Below are 22,557 nucleotides of genomic sequence, written 5' to 3' on the forward strand. Positions count from 1 at the left end.
TAATCCCAGTTCTAAATGAATTTGTGATGCCCGTAATAAATCCCAGATTACTAATCGCAGTTCTAACTGAATTTGTGATGCAATTTAATTTTTGGTCTCAGAACTGTAAAGATTAGTACCAAGAAACACACTTATAGGAGTCAGATTTTACTTCTGATTAGCGAAGCACACAGAATACCCTGCTGGGAACAGGACCTCACATTTAGACGGGAAGGTGCAGTTCTGGGGAGGTTGTGGGATAGTTATTGGGCAGGGCAGTTACCGTTCGGCTATGACCTCCAGGGGAGGGACCCCCAGGCCCCAGCGCCGCACCATCCAGGCCGCGTCGAAGGCAGCCAGGAACCCGCGAGCGATCCCCGTGCCCAGGGGCCAGAAGGGCTGCAAACACACACACCAGTGTGTATGTACATAAAAATATACACACAAATACACACACACGCGCGTATGTACACACAAATATACACACACACACACGTATGTACACACAAATACACACACACACACGTATGTACACACAAATATACACACACACGCACACGAGAATGTACACACAAATATATACACAAGGAACACACGTATGTACACACAAACACTCACACACTCACGCGTGCGCGTATGTACTAGGGATGTATCCGAATCTGAATACTGTATTTGGGAAATACAGTATGAATATTAGGTTAGAAAATACAACGTTTGCCCGATTTAATGTGACTTCTGGTACAAACCACGCCCACTTCCTGTCTTCTACCCGAATACAAATACAGATAATTTTGTTGGTTGAACATACATGCGCACACACATACACAAATGAAAGCACACAAACGCACACACGCGCACGCACACGCAGAAAGAAAGAGGAAGCTGGTGAAGGAAGCTACTGCAACAGGACACAACTCAATTAAAACTTGTCTTGTCTTGTATGCACCACAGCAGCCAGCCAGAGCCAGCCGTGAGGGCGAGGTCGCAGTGCTCAGCACACGCGTGCTGCGCGCGGCGGCGGCGGCGACCGTACCTCCACCAGGCAGTCTCCCACCAGGCCGACCAGCAGCTTCCTCCCGCTCCTCTCCATCAGCAGCGAGGCGTTCTCGGCGCGGAACATGCAGGTGAAGTCGAAGACGGCCACGTCGGGCCGGCCCGCGTGGTCCCGGGCGAACTCCAGGCTGGGCAGGCGCCGCTGCGTGGAGAAGTGGGCCGCGTCGCGGGCGTACTGGTGCAGGGCGTCCTGGTTCACGTTGGCCGGGGAGAGGAGCTGCTCGGCGTCGCTGTGGTCCTGGGTGCGAGCGGGGGGGGGGTTACTACACTAGAATGTCTGGTTTTCAAATTATTTTTACGGGTCTGGTTTGTAGTCCCAAATAAACAATATCATGTTCAGTTTGAGTAACTGATGGAAGAAATTGAAGTAGTTCGTAATGAATTATAGTGTGAATAAGCCCCTGGTGCGATAGAACGGCCACCCGGTTGGTTCTGAGAGGGGCATTAATGCCATTAATGACATAATTAATTAATGCTGGTGTGTGTGTGTGTGTGCATTAATTGGAATTATTTTCTTTTTTTTGTCGTTATACCAATTCCCCGTGTGTATCACAGTCCTGGTCGATGCGCTATCCTCTGTCAGTCTGGGGAGGGTGTAGACTGCCACATGCCAGCCTCTGATACACGTGGAGCTGCCAGCCGCTTGTTTTCACCTGACAGCGAGGACTTTCACTGGGAGAGCGTAAGGCGTGTGGAGGTTCACGCTATCTTTCCCACTGTTTGTAGGAACATCTGACCAAGCCGGAAGTACCGCTGCTGGGGATTGAACCCGGGTCTGGCGCGCGGGAGCCGTGGATAGTTAAGCTTAACTTCCCTTAACTTTTACCGTTCATTCTCAACGGTAGTTCTTAACACTACGGATGTAATATATTTTCGGCCACACGTATTTTTTTCGGGGCGCTGTTCCGTCCCGGATGCAGGAAGACCATTTTCGTCTCTGCCCTTAACTTTCCCCATTCATTCTCAACGGTAGTTCTTAACGTTGCGGGTGTAATATAGTTTAGGCCACACGATGATGTCGTGGCGCTGTTCCGTCCTGAATGAATGAATGACAGCATATAGACAAATAAATTCGAATATTAAATAAGGCGTTTTGCGGTTATTTTGTGGTACCTACGCTTCGGTAAGTCTTAATAATTTTATTACAAACAGGTTCCTGTTTTATATTGATGTCATCGAGGTATTCTGTCATTATTTCAGCTAAAAGATCAGTAGTTTCATTTTTCCTATTTGACTTCATTATTGGTTTTCACGTCCCGTTTGTTGGCTTGTCCGTACATAATAACACTTTTAAGTGAGAATATCGCAGGTAAATGGGACATGTGTGTATGTGTACGTTTGTGTCTCAATGTATCAGCTATTATTACCGTGGCCCTGCAATCATATTAGGGTTTAGTTTACAATATGTTTCATTTCCCCCTCACTATATTATTGCTGGTATCATCATCATTATTGGTATTGTCCCCTTTACATGTGCCTTGTGTAACACGTCACGGTCTAGACATACATTTTTTTAAAGTATTGTTACTTATTACACTATTGTTGTCAAGGCAATAAGTAATGCCATCTCTAATTGTTCATTGTCAGTACTGTCATTCAGCCATCTTAACAAACGCTTTCCCATCTATATGTTTCTATACTTACTATTATTATTATTATTATTATTATTATTATTATCATCAGTCAGTTTTAACTATTCAATATAGAACAGGACACAGTACAAATATTGCTCCCTCCACCTTCAGACAATACAGAATTTGTGTAATGCAATTCATATTAACTACCCCTCCCACCCTATCCCCTGGATTGACAGCACACAAAAAAGGGAGATCAGTGGAAAATCATTATAATAACAATAATAATTTTCATGTTGAGAATTTGATAATGCTGGGTGATAGAGCTACACAAGGTTGTGTATCAAAATGACAAAACATAAGGTCAAGGGCATAAAGAACCTACCATTTATACAGCATCATGATGTACAGTTCCCATGAAAATAGAAACCCTCCCCAAATTTTACTGTCCAGGTCTCTGTTTTCGAGTTAATGTTATTTCATTATAGCGAGAATTCTTTGGTCATCAACTGTATAGGTCCACCTTGGCCTACCAGGCCCTTTATGATTACTGAGCTCACCAGTGCTCTCGTTCTTAATGATGTTCCAGGCGGTTGACTATGGTAAGCTTAAGGTTTGGCCTATGTCTCTGACTGTTTTTTCATATATGCCAGTCTCATAATGGCTTCCTTCCATTGGCATACCTTATAATTGTACTGAAGAAGCAATTGAACACACCTGACTAATCAGAAACGCATGTGAATCCATTTGTCCTGAACATTATGGTACCCTGAAAATATGTACGTACATCCCCAATTCTAAAAAAGTTGAGACGGTAAATGAAATGCAAATAAAACAGAAAGAAGTCATTTTTAAACTTTGACTTGAAAAATATTGCCCAAATTTAATAAGCGTAATTAAAAGAAATGGTAATGTTACAAAGTGGTAAACACTCGACTGTCCCAACTTTTTTGGAGCGTGTTGCAGTCAACAGATTTTAACCCTGCTAATACTGTTACGAACGAAAATACAAATATAGCTTTACATTTATACTTGGCTGTTTATGTGTTCATTAAGAATTGTAATATGTAATGTTGTAATCCTATTTGTACTGTTGCAATAATTGATCCGATGTAAATACTTTGATAACTTTATATGTATTGATTTGGCACAAAAGATTTCCTGATCCTCTCCATAATAAAATGGAGGTGGAGAACAAATATCATGTTAATATCAAACCTAAAAAAAGAAGAAGCGTTATCTGAGACACTTCTGTGAAGAACAAATCAATTATAAACAATTATGAACGATTATTTATTTGCCCACGGGTGGATTCGAACCATAGTTTCCATGGGAGCCCGTTACACCTATACACGGCTGGCCCTGCGGTGGTAGGTGAGTGCTTTTACCTCTACACTACCCACTCTAAGATGGAATGTTTGTGGTATGAAATGTGTTAGTTAAGTGCATGTACCAATCAGACAATCCCACATGACAGCAGTGTACGCATATTAATCAGTTGACTCTGATAGCCAATCAAAATCCATGTTTGTTTCCTCACCAATTCCTTTCCCCTTCCAACATCAAATCAGAAATCTCAAAACTCCTCCACTGCACACTGCAGACATACTGTATACTAAATGGACGGCGAGGACGGTGTATGTGATTTTAAACGTGATTCATCTGTCTGTGTGGGCAGCCACTGAGTATATAGGGCTCTCTGAATACTGCTAACCCCGAATACCGCCAAGTCACTGAGCTCATGTTTCCGCATCCCAAGCATCAGGCTTTTCTTTACGTTTCTCTGATGAGCTTCCAAAAATAGGTTCTCTTTGTTACAGACCATGCCAGCGACATCAGCACCCCCACACAAAAGAGTTTGAGTTTTCAAGCAAAACTCATAAGCTCTCTAAAAAGAGGTTTAAGAAGCTGATCCACAGAGAGTTTAAAACTTCTCGCTGATGTACGCTCCGCCCAGTCCAAACCCTACCTCCAACCCCTTCCACCACACAAAAACTCACCGGCGATACTGCAAACAGGACTTACACAGTGCCATGTCCTCTGCTCTACAAGTCACTGCAGGAAGAACATTCCGGTAGATAGTTGTGTGGAGGGGGCAGTGAGTAGGGTTCGAGACCCTGGTAGAGATGTGAGCAGCACACACAGGAATGAGCACCATTAACAGGGATTGGTCAGGGGATAATCCCCGAGGTCTGATGTCACAGCAGCAATGGGAGAAACCATCTGGATAACCCAGGGGGAGACAGGGCTGGCGGAAGAGACCACCCGGAGGTCCCGGGGCCGGTGAATCAGGCTGAATGGAATGGAGTGCTGCAGAACTGCTGTCAGTGTAAAGTTCACTTTTATAACTCATACCCTGCACAGATAGACAGAGGGGCGCACGCTCTACCTGCTTTAAAACTCCTTTGTTTAACAGGCTCTTCTTCTTGGCGGTCATGACAAAGTAGTGGGTGTCATCTTTGTAGTAGACAATGTTCTCCAGGTCAATTCCTAGAGGAGAAAAGGAGTAAGGGAAGTGTGTGTGTGTGTGTGTGTGCATGTGTGTTCATGTGTGTATGTGTGTGTGTGTGTGTGTGTGTGCATGAGAGATAGAGAGAGAGGAAGAGAGAGAGTGATGAGGATGCCATGTATCACACACTGAGCAGCCCCTAATCATTGTGTATTTGCTGCAGTCACCTGTTCCAGTGGTCCCGTTCCATTACCTGTCTCTGTGAGAAGGCCTCACCCTGCCCCCCTGCCCAGCTCACACCTGTCTCTGTGAGGTCATATCCTGCCCCCCTGCCCAGCTCAGACCTGTCTCTGTGAGGTCTCACCCTGTCCAGGTCACACCTGTCTCTGTGAGGTCTCACTCTGCCCAGCTCACACCTGTCTCTGTGAGGTCTCACCCTGCCCAGCTCACACCTGTCTCTGTGAGGTCTCACCCTGCCCAGCTCACACCTGTCTCTGTGAGGTCTCACCCCACCCAGCTCACACTTGTCTCTGTGAGGTCTCACCCTGCCCAGCTCACACCTGTCTCTGTGAGGTCTCACCCCACCCAGCTCACACCTGTCTCTGTGAGGTCTCACCCTGCCCAGCTCACACCTGTCTCTGTGAGGTCACACCCTGCCCAGCTCACACCTGTCTCTGTGAGGTCTTACCCTGCCCAGCTCAGACCTGTCTCTGTGAGGTCTCACCCCACCCAGCTCACACCTGTCTCTGTGAGGTCTCACCCTGCCCAGCTCACACCTGTCTCTGTGAGGTCACACCCTGCCCAGCTCACACCTGTCTCTGTGAGGTCTCACCCTGCCCAGCTCAGACCTGTCTCTGTGAGGTCTCACCCCACCCAGCTCACACCTGTCTCTGTGAGGTCTCACTCTGCCAAGCTCACACCTGTCTCTGTGAGATCTCACCCTGCCCAGCTCACACCTGTCTCTGTGAGGTCTCACCCTGCCCAGCTCAGACCTGTCTCTGTGAGGTCACACCCTGCCCAGCTTAGACCTGTCTCTGTGAGGTCTCACTCTGCCCAGCTCACACCTGTCTCTGTGAGGTCTCACTCTGCCCAGCTCACACCTGTCTCTGTGAGGTCTCACCCCACCCAGCTCACACCTGTCTCTGTGAGGTCTCACTCTGCCAAGCTCACACCTGTCTCTGTGAGATCTCACCCTGCCCAGCTCACACCTGTCTCTGTGAGGTCTCACCCTGCCCAGCTCAGACCTGTCTCTGTGAGGTCACACCCTGCCCAGCTTAGACCTGTCTCTGTGAGGTCTCACTCTGCCCAGCTCACACCTGTCTCTGTGAGGTCTCACCCTGCCCAGCTCACACCTGTCTCTGTGAGGTCACACCCTGCCCAGCTCACACCTGTCTCTGTGAGGTCTTACCCCGCCCAGCTCAGACCTGTCTCTGTGAGGTCACACCCTGCCCAGCTCACACCTGTCTCTGTGAGAAGGTTCTGGAAGAACTTCTGGTTGTAGATGCGCGCCACGCCGCTGATCTCAGCCACCTGTCCCTCGGCGGCCGTGCGGTGGTTGATGAAGTTGGCAGTGATGCCGATGGCCAGCTTCCCCCGAAGCTCCTTCCTCCTGAAGCCTGGAGAGAAGAGAGACACACACACACACATATACACATGGCACATACCATATACACACGTATGTACACGGCATATACCATATAAACATATACACATATATACACGGCATATACCATATATATATACACACACATACACATGGCATATACTATATACATATACACACATATACACAGGGCATATACCATATATATATACACACACATACACCTGACATATACCATATACATATACACACATATACACATGGCATACACCAAATACATATACACACATACACATGGCATATACCAAATACATATACACACATACACATGGCATATATGGTATAAAGTTTGTGGGTATATATGCACGTGTGTGCGTATGTTTTATGTGTATATAAGAATGTGTGTGTGGGTAAGTTTGTATGTTTCTATGTGTATGTTTGTATGTTTTATGTGTATATACGCATGTGTGTGGGTATGTTTGTATGTTTTATGTGTATATACGCATGTGTGTGTGGGTATGTTTGTATGTTTTATGTGTATATGCGCATGTGTGTGTGGGTATGTTTGTATGTTTCTATGTGTATATACACGTGTGTGGGTAAGTTTGTATGCTTCTATGTGTATACACACGTGTGTGTGGGTATGTTTGTATGTTTCTGTGTGTATATATGCATGTGTGTGGGTATGTTTGTATGTTTTAAGTGTGTATGTGTGTGTGTGTGGTAGGGCTGTCAAAATATTCGAAGTTCGAAAATTATTAGAAAATCTTTCTTTTTTAAAAGTTCAAACCTAAATTTGAGCATTCTAATATTAGTTTTGGATTCCGTGTATTGTAATTAACATGCAGGCTTTAATTTCATGCGGCCAATCATGTTCATGCACGCAAAGTTCATTTCCCGTGCTAACGTTACTTCCTCTGTCAACAAAAAACGTTCTGCCCAGGACCCAGGGCAAGTGGATCGCCTGGTTTTCCTTGCCAATAACCTCCGGTGATACTTTCAGCTCCATGGACACCGAACGTTACTGGTCAGCTAACCTCAGGAGCCAGTCTCTTTTTTCACTTCGTTCAACGGATCTGGTCAGCTAACAATTTAGGCTAAATAATGTTCCCACGGCAGGCTATGTTTCCTTTCTTTTCTGAAGATTTTGATAAAATTGGATGATGAAAGAAGTTAAACAAACGAAACAGAGTAAGTAATTTATGTTGTTTTAGGCTACAGGTATTAGCCGTTTGAATAGTTTTTGTGTTAAGAAATAAACAGGGATTTCCTATTAACAATCATTTCCCTATGATTAATAAATGCCGATTTGTGGCAAATTACATCCACGAGAAAATACTTTAATCATTTGCGCATTAGGCTATAGAAACTGAAGGGGGCTCATTCATAAAATGAACTTGCATGCATACGTCAAGTGAAGACCTGACGTAGAGCCACGACTGTTTCCAGGGTCAAATCGAGTCCTGTTGAAATTTTATAAATCACTACTTTGACGTGATTTTCTACGCACGCGCCACACAGTTGATCTAAAATACTTTTATAAATGAGGCCCCAGATGTAGTAACTTAGTATTAAAGTTCACCAATGTCCTCTATTCTACTGCCCGCTTGTGGAAAATAACGCTTAGGCCAGTTTAGAGGGAGTGTCACGTGCCCGACAATAAGCAGCTTATTTTTGTGAATTATAGGCAAATGATATTCAAATATATTCAAAATCTAACTAATTACAAAAGCTAATATTCAAACTCAATTTCATGGCACTTTTGACAGCCTTAGTGTGTGGGTATGTTTGTATGTTTCTATGTATATATACGCATGTGTGTGGGTATGTTTGTATGTTTCTATATGTATATACGCATGTGTGTGGGTATGTTTGTATGTTTCTGTGTGTATATACGCATGTGTGTGGGTATGCGTGTATGTTTCTATGTGTATATACGCATGCGTGTGGGTATGCGTGTATGTTTTGTGTGTATATATGCATGTGTGGGTGGGTATGTTTGTATGTTCTCACCTTTTGGGACAAAGCGGCCACCTCCTGCAGAGATGAAAACATCAAACTCGAATGAGCCAATGGGGTGGGACGGGGGCTGAAGCTCCGCCCTCCATCCTGGAAAAAGGGGGGAGAAACTCAACTCAGCCGCCTCTTCAACATGAATGACATCAGTACCACATGTACATGACTAATTTCTTGTTATTAAAGAGTTCAGAGAAAATCTTGGCAATACTACTTGAATCCTTCGACATAAGGCTGACGCACCTCTGTCATACACGTGACATAACAGCGGTCACTGGATGGCATAGCAGCTGATATCAGTACATGTCAAATGACATAAAACTGTCATCACTTCTAAATGTTTAAATGTTATGACAGTAAACTGACAACATCTGATACACCATCTTGTGACAGCTGTTATGTCATGTGTATGACAGTGCTATGTCAACCTAATGTCAAAAGGTTCAAGTGAACGATGTGCTGATTTGAGATGTGTACAGGTAGCTGCAGGTGAGAGATGTGCTCATGTGAGCAGTGAGCAGGTAACTCAGGTGAGATAGATATGCTCATGTGAGCAGTGAGCAGGTAGAGGCAGGTCAGACAGATGAGCTGGTAGCAAGAGAAATCACCGCGCTCACCCTTTTTAATTTGTTTGATGTGTTGAAACCAGTGAAATATCGTCAGAATCACGCACAAACTTTTCGGTATGTTGCCTTCTTCAGTGTGCAGGTATAGCACACTGAAGAAGGCAACATGCTGAAACGTTTGTGCATGATTCTGCATTGAAGAAAACAAATAAAAAATAATGACTTTGTTTGAAGATTTGTAGCCATTTTTTGAGTGCGAACCAATTTCTTTTAAAGAGACAGATGAGCTGATCTGAGCAATGACCATGTAGCTCAGGTGAGATAGATGTGCTGATCTGGGCAGTGAGAAGTGAACTGCTGGTGAGATAGATGTGCTGATCTGGGCAGCGAGCAGAGAGCTGCAAGTGAGATAGATGTGCTGATCTGAGCAGTGAACAGGTAGCTCAGGTGAGATAGATGTGCTGATCTGGGCAGTGAGCAGGTAGCTGAAGTGAGATAGATGTGCTGATCTGAGCAGTGAACAGGTAGCTGAAGTGAGATAGATGTGCTGATCTGAGCAGGTAGCAGCAGGTGAGATAGATGTGCTGATCTGAGCAGTGTGCAGGTAGCTGCTGGTAGCAGGGTTGCTGTGGTCACCTGTAACTCCGTTATCCTGGACCTTTGGCTCCAGGAGGCCCCTGTACTCCACACCAGTGTGTACCTCCACCCCCAGGAGCAGAGCTACTTTCAACAGGATCAGTTGCAGCTGCCGAATACCTTCAGACAGACAAATAGATATATGAACACACGCACAAAAACAAACACGCACACACACGCATGCCCACAAGTACATGCACACATACAATAATACATACACGCAGGCTGAACTTTGTCATTGGTTTGATATTAATTCAAACTGACTATTCAAATTCCATAATACATTCTCAAAGTTAATGTTTTGGCTGAGCCACCAAGCCAAACCGGTTCTTTCAGTTCATGAAGCACAGAAATCAGCGAGGTGCAAAATGACCAACTACAAAACATCAATCTCCGTTTTTAGCTCCTGCTCCCTCCAACTGCCAATGGTTTTCATTTTCATTTTGAAAAAAAAAAACTCCTAATCTAATGGGTGTGTGCAGTCACACAAAGGTTAACAATGATGTAATGAGTGTTTGCAGAATGGGGGCTGTCCACTGATAAGCAGCTGTGTGTGTGTGTGTGTTTAGTCGTGTGCGTGTCTGTGTGCTTGTGCGTGTGTGTGCTTGTGTATGCTTGTGTATGTGTTTGTGTTCTTGTGTATGCTTATGTGTGCTTGTGTATACTTGTGTTTGTGTGTGCTTGTGCGTGTGTGTGCTTGTGTATGTTCATGCGCGTGTTTAGCCGAGCCATGTGTATGTGTTTGTGTGCTTGTGTATGCTTGTGTATGTGTTTGTGTTCTTGTGTATGCTTGTGTGTGTGTGTGTGTGTGTTCTTGTGTATGCTTATGTGTGCTTGTGTATGCTTGTGTATGTGTTTGTGTGCTTGTGTATGCTTATGTGTGCTTGTGTATGCTTGTGTATGTGTTTGTGTGCTTGTGTATGCTTGTGTGTGCTTGTGTATGTGTTTGTGTTCTTGTGTATGCTTATGTGTGCTTGTGTATGCTTGTGTATGTGTTTGTGTGCTTGTGTATGCTTGTGTGTGCTTGTGTATGCTTGTGTATGTGTTTGTGTTCTTGTGTATGCTTATGTGTGCTTGTGTATACTTGTGTTTGTGTGTGCTTGTGCGTGTGTGTGCTTGTGTATGTTCATGCGCGTGTTTAGCCGAGCCATGTGTATGCTTGTGTGAGCTTGTGTATGCTTGTGTGTGTGTATGTGTGTGTGCTTGTGTATGCTTGTGTGTGTGTGTGCGTGCGTGTTCTTGTGAATGCTTGTGTGTGCTTGTGTATGCTTGTGTGTGTGTGTGTGTGCTTGTGTAGGCTTGTGTGTGTGTGTCTGTGTGTGTGTTCTTGTGTATGCTTGTGTGTGTGTATAGCCGCGTTTCCACCGCAGGAACTATACCCCGGAACTAGGAACCTTTTGAGGAACTCAGTGCGTTTCCACCGCAGGAACTAGGGTCTAAATTTAGTTCTGGGGGCTTTGTTTTACCCCCCAAAACGTTCCTGCTCGGGGGGTAGTACTTTCCGAAAGTACAGGAACCTTTTGGGTGGAGCTTGCAGCGCTGAACATTTCTGATTGGTCGAGTACTCGTAGCATTTGTGTTGTATTTATTTTCCGCCATTACCCGCCATGTTTGAAAATATGCAGCGGCAAACCAATTTATTTTCATAATAACTTCAAATCAAACTTGTATGTTATGCGGCGCAGTAGCCTACTTTTGGTTATAGCCTGTCAACGTCTTGGAATTATAACGTGTGCTCTTCTGTTCTTTTCTTGCTTTAGTATTCGTTTTATAAAATGCTAAGCATTCGTGCAGTAACTTCGAAGGAAAGCAAACGGTGGCTGTACCACTACTAATTTACATTTTCACGCAAGTCCGAGTTTTCGTTCTATTCTTGTCATTTTGCGATTAGCCTATATGGAATTGACGACGAGAAAGTAATAAAACAGCAAATTGTTTACAACGTGTGCATGTTTTCTGCTGTTAATGAATGTGTTTGAGAGGATATATAAATATCAATAAATACAAAAGTAACCATATATAGTCATTGTTGGTAACCCGTTGTATATAAGTGGAATAAACCCCTCCGGGCTGTCCCGGTTATTAGAAAATAATGTAGGCTACTTCGGTGGTAGTATGGGGTTACAGAAGAAATCATATGACAGATGGACTGACGACAACGTCAGTGGGCTAATTTGCCTAATCTTCGCGGTACTTTAGACCCCGGTGGAAACGCAGACAACCATTGGCTGAAGGAACCTTTTAGTTCCTGGTAAAGTAGTTCCTGGGACTGAAAGTTCCGGGTAATTTTGGTGGAAACGCGGCTTAAGTGTGTGTGCTTGTGTATGCTTGTGTGTGTGTGTGTGTGCGTGTTCTTGTGAATGCTTGTGTGTGCTTGTGTAGGCATGTGTGTGTGTGTCTGTGTGTGTGTTCTTGTGTATGCTTGTGTGTGTGTGTGTGTGTGTGTGTGTGTGTGTGTGTATGTGTATGATTGTGTGTGTGTCCGCGTGTGCGTGTGTGTGTGTGCTTGTGTGCACTCCTGCGTGTGTACAGCCCACTCACTGATGTGGTCCAGCGAGCCAGTGCAGAACTTTCCGTAGAACTTCTTGGCCCCGAGGCCGCGCAGGTCCTGGATGGTGTAGGACCACAGGTGCAGCACGTTGTTACGGGAGAAAGAGTCTCGCTTTTCCAACAGCACCACCTGGGCCCCCAGGAAAGCCAACTCTATGGCCGTCCGCAATCCGCAGGGCCCCGCACCCAGGACCAAACACTGAGCGGGAGGGGGAGAGAGAATATAGACAGAACATGATGATGATCAAAATGATGATGAATATTATATGTATTATTATTAGAGATCACATGTTTAAATGTTTACTCTACTATAATCAATAATTATTTAACACTGAAATACACAGAGGCTGATACTGACATATACTACATAACCAAAAGTATGTGGACACCTGACATCCAACAACTCATCCAGAATTATGGGCATTAATATGGAATTGCTATAACAACCTCCACTCCACTCTTCCGTTAAGGTTTTATACTCGATGTTAGATTTGCTTTCATTCAGCCAGAAGAACATTAGTGAGGTCAAACTGTTGTGGAAGCACAGAATAATCTTGAATGCGATTGTATGCTGTAGCATTAAGATTTGCCTTTACTGGAACTAAGGGGCCTAGCCCAAACCATGAAAAACAAGTGGTTTTGGTCATACAGTGTATGCTCCACCATTAAACCCTGAATAGACCAAATAGCAACGTGAGGTGGGAACTCATCATATTCACAGTCACAGTTGCCTCCTTGGTGTCAGCATTTAAGAGCAAACACGCCGCACATTAACACCCAATTTCACACTGACGGAGCCTTGGGCTGCAAGCTGTTGGCAGTTTTTGGTAATTCTAGCTGTCGCTCTGTGTGGCGGAATCATGTGAACGGCTGGCCCTTCAGCCTGTCATTCATGCGCGTCAGGCTGCTAACCGCTAATATTCTGGGTTCCGTGCTGTCACTCAGACAAAACCACGGAAACACAAGAAAACATGACAGACTGATCTTCAGCTCTTCCCATGGGATTTTAGGAAAACATGAACGTTGAAATTCCTGCCTGTGGAACTATTATTGGCAGTTTCCACATTCCTCACAACAACCATTGTGGTTTTCCTCGATAAACCCAGGAAGGACCTACTGTGTGTCATAAATAAGCAGCTGGCCAAGATTTGCTTTCCATTTTTGAGCAATAAACCATTGAAATTTAGTTTCTTTGTGACTAAATACTTCTGAGAATATGAGAACTAATTGTGCAATTAATGCTGGCCAGAAAACCTCCTGGTCCGCTTTCAATCAGACTCTCTTTCTCTTTCTCACTCTCTCTCTCTCTTTCTCACACACACACAAATACTCAAACTCTCTCACACACACACACACTCACACACACATGCACACACACGCACACTCACACAAATACTCAAACTCTCTCACACACACACTGTCACACACATGCACACACACACTCACACAAATACTCAAACTCTTTCACACAGACACAAACAGACACTCACACATGCTCACACCACACATACACGCACGCACAAACTCACACGCTCACACACACACACACACTCACATGCACACACACACACACTCACACAAATACTCAAACTCTCTCACACACACACACACTCACACACACATGCACACACACACACACTCACACAAATACTCAAACTCTCTCACACACACACACACTCACTCACACATGCTCAAACCACACATACACGCACGCACAAACTCACACGCTCACACACACACTCACACACTCACACAAACCACACATACTTGCACGCACACACTCACATGCACACACACGCACTCACTCACTCACACACACCACACATACTCGTACACACACACTCACACGCACACATGCACACACACACACACACTCATTCACACAAACACACACCACACATACTCGCATGCACACACACACACACTCACACACTCACTCACTTACACATACCACACATACTTGCACGCACACACACACGCACTCACTCACTCACTTACACACACATACTTGCACGCACACACACACATGCGCACACACACACTCACACACCTTGTTCTTGGCGCAGGCCTTGCCCTGCTGGTAGTCCGGGTGAGCGGCTCGCTTGTCCAGCTTGGCCCAGAGGGCCTTGGCTTTCCAGTAGTTCAGCCTCTCCTTGAGCTTAGAGTAGAAAACCCGATAGTCGCGAGGGTCCACCTCCAGGTGGCGACAGAGTTCGGCGAAGTTCTGCAGCACGTCCTTGCAGCTCTGCGATTGGAGGAAGCTGTCGAAGGAGGCGTGGGAGGGGCTGGGATCACCCTGGGGCCCCATGCTGATGCACCAAGGCTGGGAAAAACTGCCAGAATCACGGAGCTCTGCTGGGAAGCAACAGGAGAAAGGCAGCCTTTGGGGTTAGGGCTCTACAGCGCTCCCATTTTAGAAGCATTTGCTCCTGATAATTAATGTCTGTGAACTGGTAAAGTCATTTAGGAGCACACCTGCTAACTGGGATGCACTGTGAGCTCCTAAATGTTCTCCTTGAAAAACATTGTTAGCTGTACAGCTATGGGGGCGAATACTGAAAATGTATTATCAATGGTATTTGCGAACAGTGAAATTCCCACAATGGGAGAAAACAATCCGTTGTGCTCCATACCGTTAGTTTTAGCAGTCAGGGGAATATCAAAGTTATTAAAAGGCCGAAACATCATGGCACAGTGGACTGTACAAATAACAAAACCAAGAACCTCGCTTTTAAGTCCTCTCGTGTAAGAAGACCAAGCCAATGAGGAAAATCAAGTGGATCCAGGTCAGGTAATTGGAATCCTGAATCAAGCCACAATCATATTTGTAGTAAATTCACAATTTTGTCCCCAGTAAGTGCTTATAACTTTCATTAGCTGTGTCAGAAATGGTCATTTGTGTGTTTAATTCGTTTTTTTAGGATGTGATGAGACCTATAACTGCAAAGCTAGCAAGGTTACTCATCACACCACAACCTAAGGACACAGCTAGCTACATAGCTAACGTTATTATGATAGCTCCTTTTAACTAACGTTAATATTATTAGCTACAGTAGACCTAGCTGCTTTAACTAACATTAATGTTAACGTTAACATTAGTTAAAAGCAGCTATCATAAGGTAAGTTAAAAACAGAGAGAATGGAAAACTTCAGATTTGGGTTCTTGTCCTTGTTTGTCTCACAGCCCATCACACACCGACTTTTATATTAACTCTATGGAGTGCAGCTGGTTGTTTTCCCCCATGGTGAGTGTGGCCTTCATTATGTGACACGCTATGCACTGTCTATATTTTACTTTTTTTAAAAACCAAAATAACTATTTACTTTTTATGGCAGCCTAAATCTGTTGAAAATGAAGGTGGTACAACAAATTTTGGTTTCTTTTTGTACTCAAAAAAATATCTCTCAGCTACACAGTTTCACAGGCCAGGCTCTCTGCACCCACCCAGCAGCATGCCCAAACAGCCCACACCCTGTCCTCAGTTCTCTCCATTTGCAAAAGCTGAAACCGAAAGGCCGGGGCAGAACACAGGTGGTTTTACAAAATCATGACAGCACTGAATCACTTCCTCAATGCCAGAGGGTAAGATGGAAAATATCAACGTGGTTGATATGGTAAAAGTTTAAGAGAAAAAAACAAGAACTGAAACTGCGCAGTGTCGGACTGCGGTGAAATAATTGGTGAGGATGCAAAGCAGAGGGTACAGAACTTGCACAGCAGACATCTGGGGGTGTGGCAGGCAGCTTCCTTTGTGTCTCCGGTGTAATTGCAAAAATAGTGGCTAACGGCATTAGCCTGCGGGCTAAAGCACTGCAAGCTAACCCTGCGCTCACACAGCAAAGCAACTCGGTTGATGGGTCGCTCAAGTGTACTATGCTGAGGGAGGGGCAAGAGCTTCCCGTTGTATCCTCTTAGTGGTCTCACGCAGCCTATGCATCTTTAGAGATTTAAGAGAAGTAACGCCATTTTCAAAGACGTATTTTTTCCATATAGCCACATAATTACAGAAACTAAATGAGAGGCTATGTCATAACACTGTTAATAATTATTTGTTAATGCTATCAGTACCGCTATCTAGGGATATAATTGTCTTTCTATCTCTCTCACTAGCTAGCTTGCTAGCAATCTCCCCATCTCTCTTAATAGCTAATGTTATTTACCTAGCTAGCAAGTGGGAGAGATAGATAGATTGCTAGTAATAGCCAGCTCTCTAGTGGCGTATAAAACTAAGTGTGTTTATGTTTTGGTGTGAATGACTGATTTTGGTAAAGTAAGCCACATACTTGCCATATAGTCTGCTGCCTATTCTTTTAGTTTTTAGTGGCACCTCCTTTGCAATGAGCGAAGCCAGGTGGAAAATAACAAAATGGTATTGTATCGGTAGGAGAAACAGGAAGCTCAAAACTGATTTGTCACTGTCAAAAAAATAAATAAATTTGCTCTCTTCGTAGTGGTTTGGGCTGGAAACTCGCTGTACAAGCGAAATAAGCACCCCGAAGTGAAGCACAACACTTCCTACTGATCGCAAATAAGATCGCTGTGAAGTTGCTTTCCGCAGAGGATTTCAGCTGCATGTTCTCATATTACTGAAAATAATGTAGAGGTGGCTAGCTATAAGTGCATACCAGCGTATGAGTGCTGTGTGCATTGTGTTGACAGTAGCATAGCGCTGGCTAGCGGAGCAGCTAACTAATTGTTAAATAGCCTACTTACACCACTATATCACAGAGGTTCAGAAAATGTAAGCCTGTGTTTGGTTAATTTTATTATACAAATTCAATTTAAAAAGCTAAGTTAGCCATGGGGAAATATCAGAGATGTGAACTTGCATAATAAAATTAACCAGAGAGAGCCAACCTTCTTTTTTTTTTTTGTCTGTCATTTCCTTCTGACGTCTACGACGGCAATCATGACCACAACATTTATTTAGCCTTTTTGTATAGCCATTTCCGTGGATAAAATCACATTTATTATAATTTTATGTTAAAAACATTTAATTCATATCCAAGGAGATAGCCAACTACTTGCAAGTTAGATGACGTGTAGCCATTTACGATTATGATCGAATTTTAGGCTGGAAATTAACTCATTAAACCATATAAATTGCTGAGTTGTTTTAGAATCTTTATCGCCACAGAAGGTAGCAAGGCTGGCAGAGTTGGCATAACAATGGACGCTGTAAAGAAACTTTAAGTACGTCACAATGGCTATATCGGCTGTTTTAGAATTTCAATACGTCACCCGGATCATTTTGGCAGCCCGGATCGAATTTGTTGTGACAGCACCTCAACCGGAAAAAGGTTGGGGCAGGTTTTGCAGATCCACTGTTTTTGCAATAACACCGGCTCCTTCATTAATGAAACAGCAACCAAAGGTAGAGATTCTGATCTGAGGTGTTATTTTTTAACCCAGACCTCTCATTCCAAAGACCAATGTGTCACCAGCCAAAGACAAAATTGCCCCAAGGTATGGGCAATGTTGTTATTTTTCATCTGAGTCACCAGAGACTGTTGTCACGGTAACCTGCTACAAGGCCTTCGCTTTACTGTGCTTCACTAGTGAACTAGCTGAGCTATGCCCACTGCATCTTTTTTTAAAATACATTTTTATGGGCTTTTTCCGCTTTATTGGATAGGACAGTGTAGAGCAGTGGTCTCCAACCCTGGTCCTGGAGAGCTACAGGGTCTGCTGGTTTTCAAAGTGACTCTGCACTTCATGAATCAATTAGAGCAGTTGATTACACAGTTAACTCAACTCACCTAGTGTCTTGGGTCTCAATTGGGTGCTGATTTTAAGGTGAAAACAAAAACCAGCAGACCCTGTAGCTCTCCAGTACCAGGGTTGGAGACCACTGGTGTAGAGAGACAGGAAGAAGAGGGAGAGACATGCGAAAAAGTCGAACGGTCGGATTCGAACCGCCGACGTCGCGGCTCGCAATGAGCATGTGGATAGTGATCTACAGGCTACGCGAGGAGACACCAATCTATGCCCACTACATCTGCATTCAAATTCAGCGGTGTAGATTTAATATTTAGTAATTTAATATTTAATATTTACCGTGGTCGCATAGCAACAAAGAAGTTATGGATTCTAAACTGGGAGGGACATTATTAAGTATCTTTATAATGGCTTACTGTCTTCTTTCATGATGTTGGTCAGTACTTTCACTCACTTTTCCTGCCCACCAATTTAGCTTTGTACAGCTATTTTGTTTCTTTTTTTCATTACAGGTTAACCAGCTAGAGAGCACATCATTTAGACTGGGTGTGCAGCGTTCCTCTCATTTGCACAGGAGCTGCAGAGAGAACGTTTTGCTTGAGCGCTAAACGATGTGCGCAAAAAAAAAAACTCTGTTTGCTGCAGGCTATTGGGTATGAGCCTCACCGCCCATTCTCAGTGCACTTCACCACAATGAGACAACACAATGAGCTTCTAGCCACACGACCAAACAAACAGACAGAAGAAGTGCTGTCAGTGCAAACACTGGTAAACAAGCACAACTTTACACAAGTACAACTTGGTGCGGTTTTATCACCAGGTAATTTCATACAGCCTAGGTGGATGGCACTTACACAAGACTTGCAGGCAAACCAAAGTCAACTACTTAATTTGAAATGCCTGAACACCTTTAGACACCACTAAAATTCCCGCTGATTACTGAACATTTTCAAAAGAAACAACTATTTTCACCAATACGCAGAACGTAGTTCTTTTATATGGTTATGTTTTGGTTAGTAACACATTTTGTTGACAATTTTTGGGGACCTGCAGAAGTGTTTTCAAATCTTGCCAGCATCTGAAGTGTTAAAATATTTTACATATGTATTTTATCCAGAACTGGCTGCAAACATAGTCTCTAGCCTATTGATTTGCATGGCCATGTCACATTGTTTCTGAATTTCCACACTGTTGTGGCTCCCCTGCTTCATGCAAGCAGCTGCCAGCCCATTACATTATTGGCACATCACTTCCTGAAGATACGGTTTACACATCACTTCCTGGATGTGCAGAATCACCCTGGAGGGATTGTTACTGTACCACCTGACTTCCTGGACATGCCCACACTATGTTACTAGGACAAATTTCATAGCAAACTAAGGACTAAACAAAGTCAACCACACTGTAAACTGATGGGGGAACTATTAATTCAAACAGTTAGCCATTAGCAACCCAAAAACCAAAAAGACTGCTGATGGCAAATTTTTTATTCAAAATTAGTGACCAGATCCGGGTATGGAGAATTCCTGCAAGACGGCAGAACTCCAGGCATTGGCAATCTAAGTGTAGGGACGTCCCTGGTGAAAAGGCCAACTAAGACCAGCAGGGATTCTAAGCCGGTTTAAAATGGTTTAAGCTGTGTTTTACACTTCTAGCTGGTTATAGCTGGTCTGTGGCTGGTCAAAACTGGTTAAGCTTGTAGGGTAAGCTGGTCAGCTGGTGGACCAGCTTAGGCCGGTTTAAACTGGAATTTTCAGCAGGGATTGTCCATTGTATTAGGGGGTTTTCATTTATGAGCACAAAAGGGACACACAAACCTCCCTCATATCTTAGTTTGCCATAAGCGGCCTGCTTCCTATTGTTAGTGACTGCATTGACATCACGTGACACATTAACATGTCAAAATGTGGGGTTTCATGCATGCAGGGTTCCAAATGCCAACCAGTGCCCCAAACTTCAGTAGCTGCTTCAGCACACTAGCATTAGTAGCACATCAACCACCCGTGGCTGCTTGCAGTGTAATTGTTATGAGACACAGTAACATGACAGTGACTCCCACTGAGGCCTAGACTGATCACTTATCCTCTAATTATCTAAATAATTAAGTAAAACAAACCTTTGTTTAAATAGTCTGAACACAGAGGGAAATGAATGTTTGCAAACTTACAGCAAAAGAGATTCTCACGGTGTGGTTTAGTTATTTACGCGGGCGGATATTTACGGGGGGGGGGGTTCACTCAGTCCGATCTGATGGGGCTAATATGCATGTAGGCCTGGGCACTATAAACAGTATACCGGTAAAAATATGTGCCACAATATGAATTGTAAATATGAATGGTCTGTACCGGTAGAGAATGGATTTTGATGATTACATTAGAGTGTCAGAGCAATAACTTTGGTCAGAAAACAGGGCTCGACAATAAGGAGTGCCCACTGGCCCAGAGCTACTATGAGATTGGCTCAGGCTAGTTGATTGATTTGTCCCTCGTCCAATTGGGCCAGTACCCTAAGTCTTATCTGGGCCGAACAGAAAGACTTTTTTGTACCATCCTGGTAGCATTGCATCCCGCTGTCTCACCCTGCTTCTGTTAGTAAGTGTCGCAATAAAATTATGCTGCGGCTAACAGGCACGCACACATGCATGCAGGTGAGGACACGCTCTCACGCTGCACTGCTTCAGCGTCTGCACTGACTTGCTCATTAACCCAGAGGTGCAGCTGCACTGACGTGCTCACTGACCCAGAGGTGCAGCTGCACTGATGCTAGTCTGCTCGAGCTTTTCCGTTAGCGCGACCGCTAGCCACTCCAGCGTCTCAGACGCATGCAAATATGGACCCTGCTTTGTTGAGCGTGCGGTCTGACTGCTGCATTAGAAATCATCTGGCTTGCTGACAGCCTGATCCGGTCTGTAGATTTAATGCTGTGGACAGCATTTAACATTCCCCATGCTTTAGACCCACATATGTGATTAGAAATTGACCCCCCGCACTTCTGAAAAACGGCAACGCTCAATCAAACTGTTTACCCGGGGAAAAGATCTCATTCTCATGTAAATGTGTTGAGCATATTCCCTGGATATCCAGCAGTTGGTATGGCCAAGATTCACACAGCTGGCACGGTTGGCATTCAGTCATACCCAAGCTACAGACTAAATCCATGGTTCACGATTCATTCTCATAACAGACTACCGATCACGACAAACAGAGAACTGATAAATTAAGAGGAATGAGTCTTAGTCACCCAACACCTACAAAAAGTGCATGGGTGACAGTCTATAGAACAATGCCAACACTGATTGATGGATACATTTTCATGTACCCTGTGGGTTGCCATACAGTAGTATCCACCAATAACCATCAACGTTGTTCTGTTTGTTGTTACCAATGTGCTCTGTGAATGATGGAGCTCTTCTCTGTTTCCTACAAGAAACTGATGCCACAGTTATCTTATCTCCATTTTATTATCCCTGGGTCATGGGCAGGAACACGCAGCCAATCACATCCCATTATCAGCCACATGTGACCTGAGTACGTGCAGACTTCTCACCCAGGGCGTCCCCCATGTGACAGATGACAAATGGCCGCAAGGTGAACTGGGTAAAGTCTCTCTCTACGCAGGGTCAGCCCTGCCTGTTACTTCCAGGAAATCACACAGCGCTGAACAGGGCGTCTGCACGTATTAATTGATACCTAACTGATACCAAACTGATAAAAACAGAGAGATAAACCTCCAGTTATAAAGTGCTAATGTGATTCTGCACAGGCAATAAAAGCCCCATTGGCCCCTGGGTCCGACTCAAAGCCGCGGGCTGCTGCACTGAATGCTGGGAGATTCTGCAGGTCGGCAGAATGGGACAAAGGGCGGGAGCCATCCAGCCTTCCGCCCCGAGATAAATCATCTCACTCTCCAGGGCCTCCGCTTCGGCTTTCAGGCCATTTTAATACTCGTCCGAAACTTCTGGCTTAAAACACCAAGCTTCTGACAACTCACTCAGTATGAAGCACCCTATTGGGTTATTATAGATTTTAAAAAATCAATTTATGAAATGGCTACAGTATCACGTCAAAATGTGAAAGCTATTGCATCTTAGTCAGGCCTCAAACTATAGTTCTGGAGGCCACGGTGTGTTCAGGGTTAACTCAAGCCCTCGAGGACCCCAGCATATGCAGGTGCAACTCCAGTCCTGGAGGGCCACAGTGTCTGCTGGTTTTTGTGCTTTTCGTTCAAACAGCAACCAATTTAGGTCACAGAAACAAGGTGTGTGGACTCTAGCCAATTAATGAATATGTTAAGTCCTATATTTAAAGGCATGCTATACAGGATCTTTACCTTAATTAAAATAACCATGTTCAGTCATATCTATGATGCACTGGCAGTCCCTGAAAAAAAACTAAAAATGCTAGGCCATGTGT

General features: G+C 44.3%; 1 protein-coding gene across 7 annotated transcripts in view; it reads right to left on the reverse strand.

Annotated features, from left to right (window-relative positions):
* Positions 1-22,557, reverse strand: part of mical1 (microtubule associated monooxygenase, calponin and LIM domain containing 1) — a 45,304-nt gene that overhangs the window by 18,057 nt on the left and 4,690 nt on the right. For 4 of the 7 annotated variants that reach the window (XM_064300033.1, XM_064300032.1, XM_064300036.1 and 1 more), the window contains exons 3-10: positions 14,477-14,781; positions 12,418-12,625; positions 9,877-9,996; positions 8,672-8,767; positions 6,516-6,671; positions 4,996-5,096; positions 1,013-1,270; positions 263-378 (exon numbers count right to left, since the gene is read on the reverse strand). In XM_064300033.1, the coding sequence (XP_064156103.1) occupies positions 263-378; positions 1,013-1,270; positions 4,996-5,096; positions 6,516-6,671; positions 8,672-8,767; positions 9,877-9,996; positions 12,418-12,625; positions 14,477-14,734 (1,313 nt within the window). In that variant the 5' untranslated portion in view covers positions 14,735-14,781. The remainder of the gene's footprint in view (positions 1-262; positions 379-1,012; positions 1,271-4,995; positions 5,097-6,515; positions 6,672-8,671; positions 8,768-9,876; positions 9,997-12,417; positions 12,626-14,476; positions 14,782-22,557) is intronic. The other 3 variants (XM_064300035.1, XM_064300034.1, XM_064300031.1) reach the window with 1 other exon arrangement.

The sequence above is a fragment of the Anguilla rostrata genome, chromosome 11 (genome assembly GCF_018555375.3).
Source record: "Anguilla rostrata isolate EN2019 chromosome 11, ASM1855537v3, whole genome shotgun sequence".
NCBI classification, from domain to species: domain Eukaryota; kingdom Metazoa; phylum Chordata; class Actinopteri; order Anguilliformes; family Anguillidae; genus Anguilla; species Anguilla rostrata.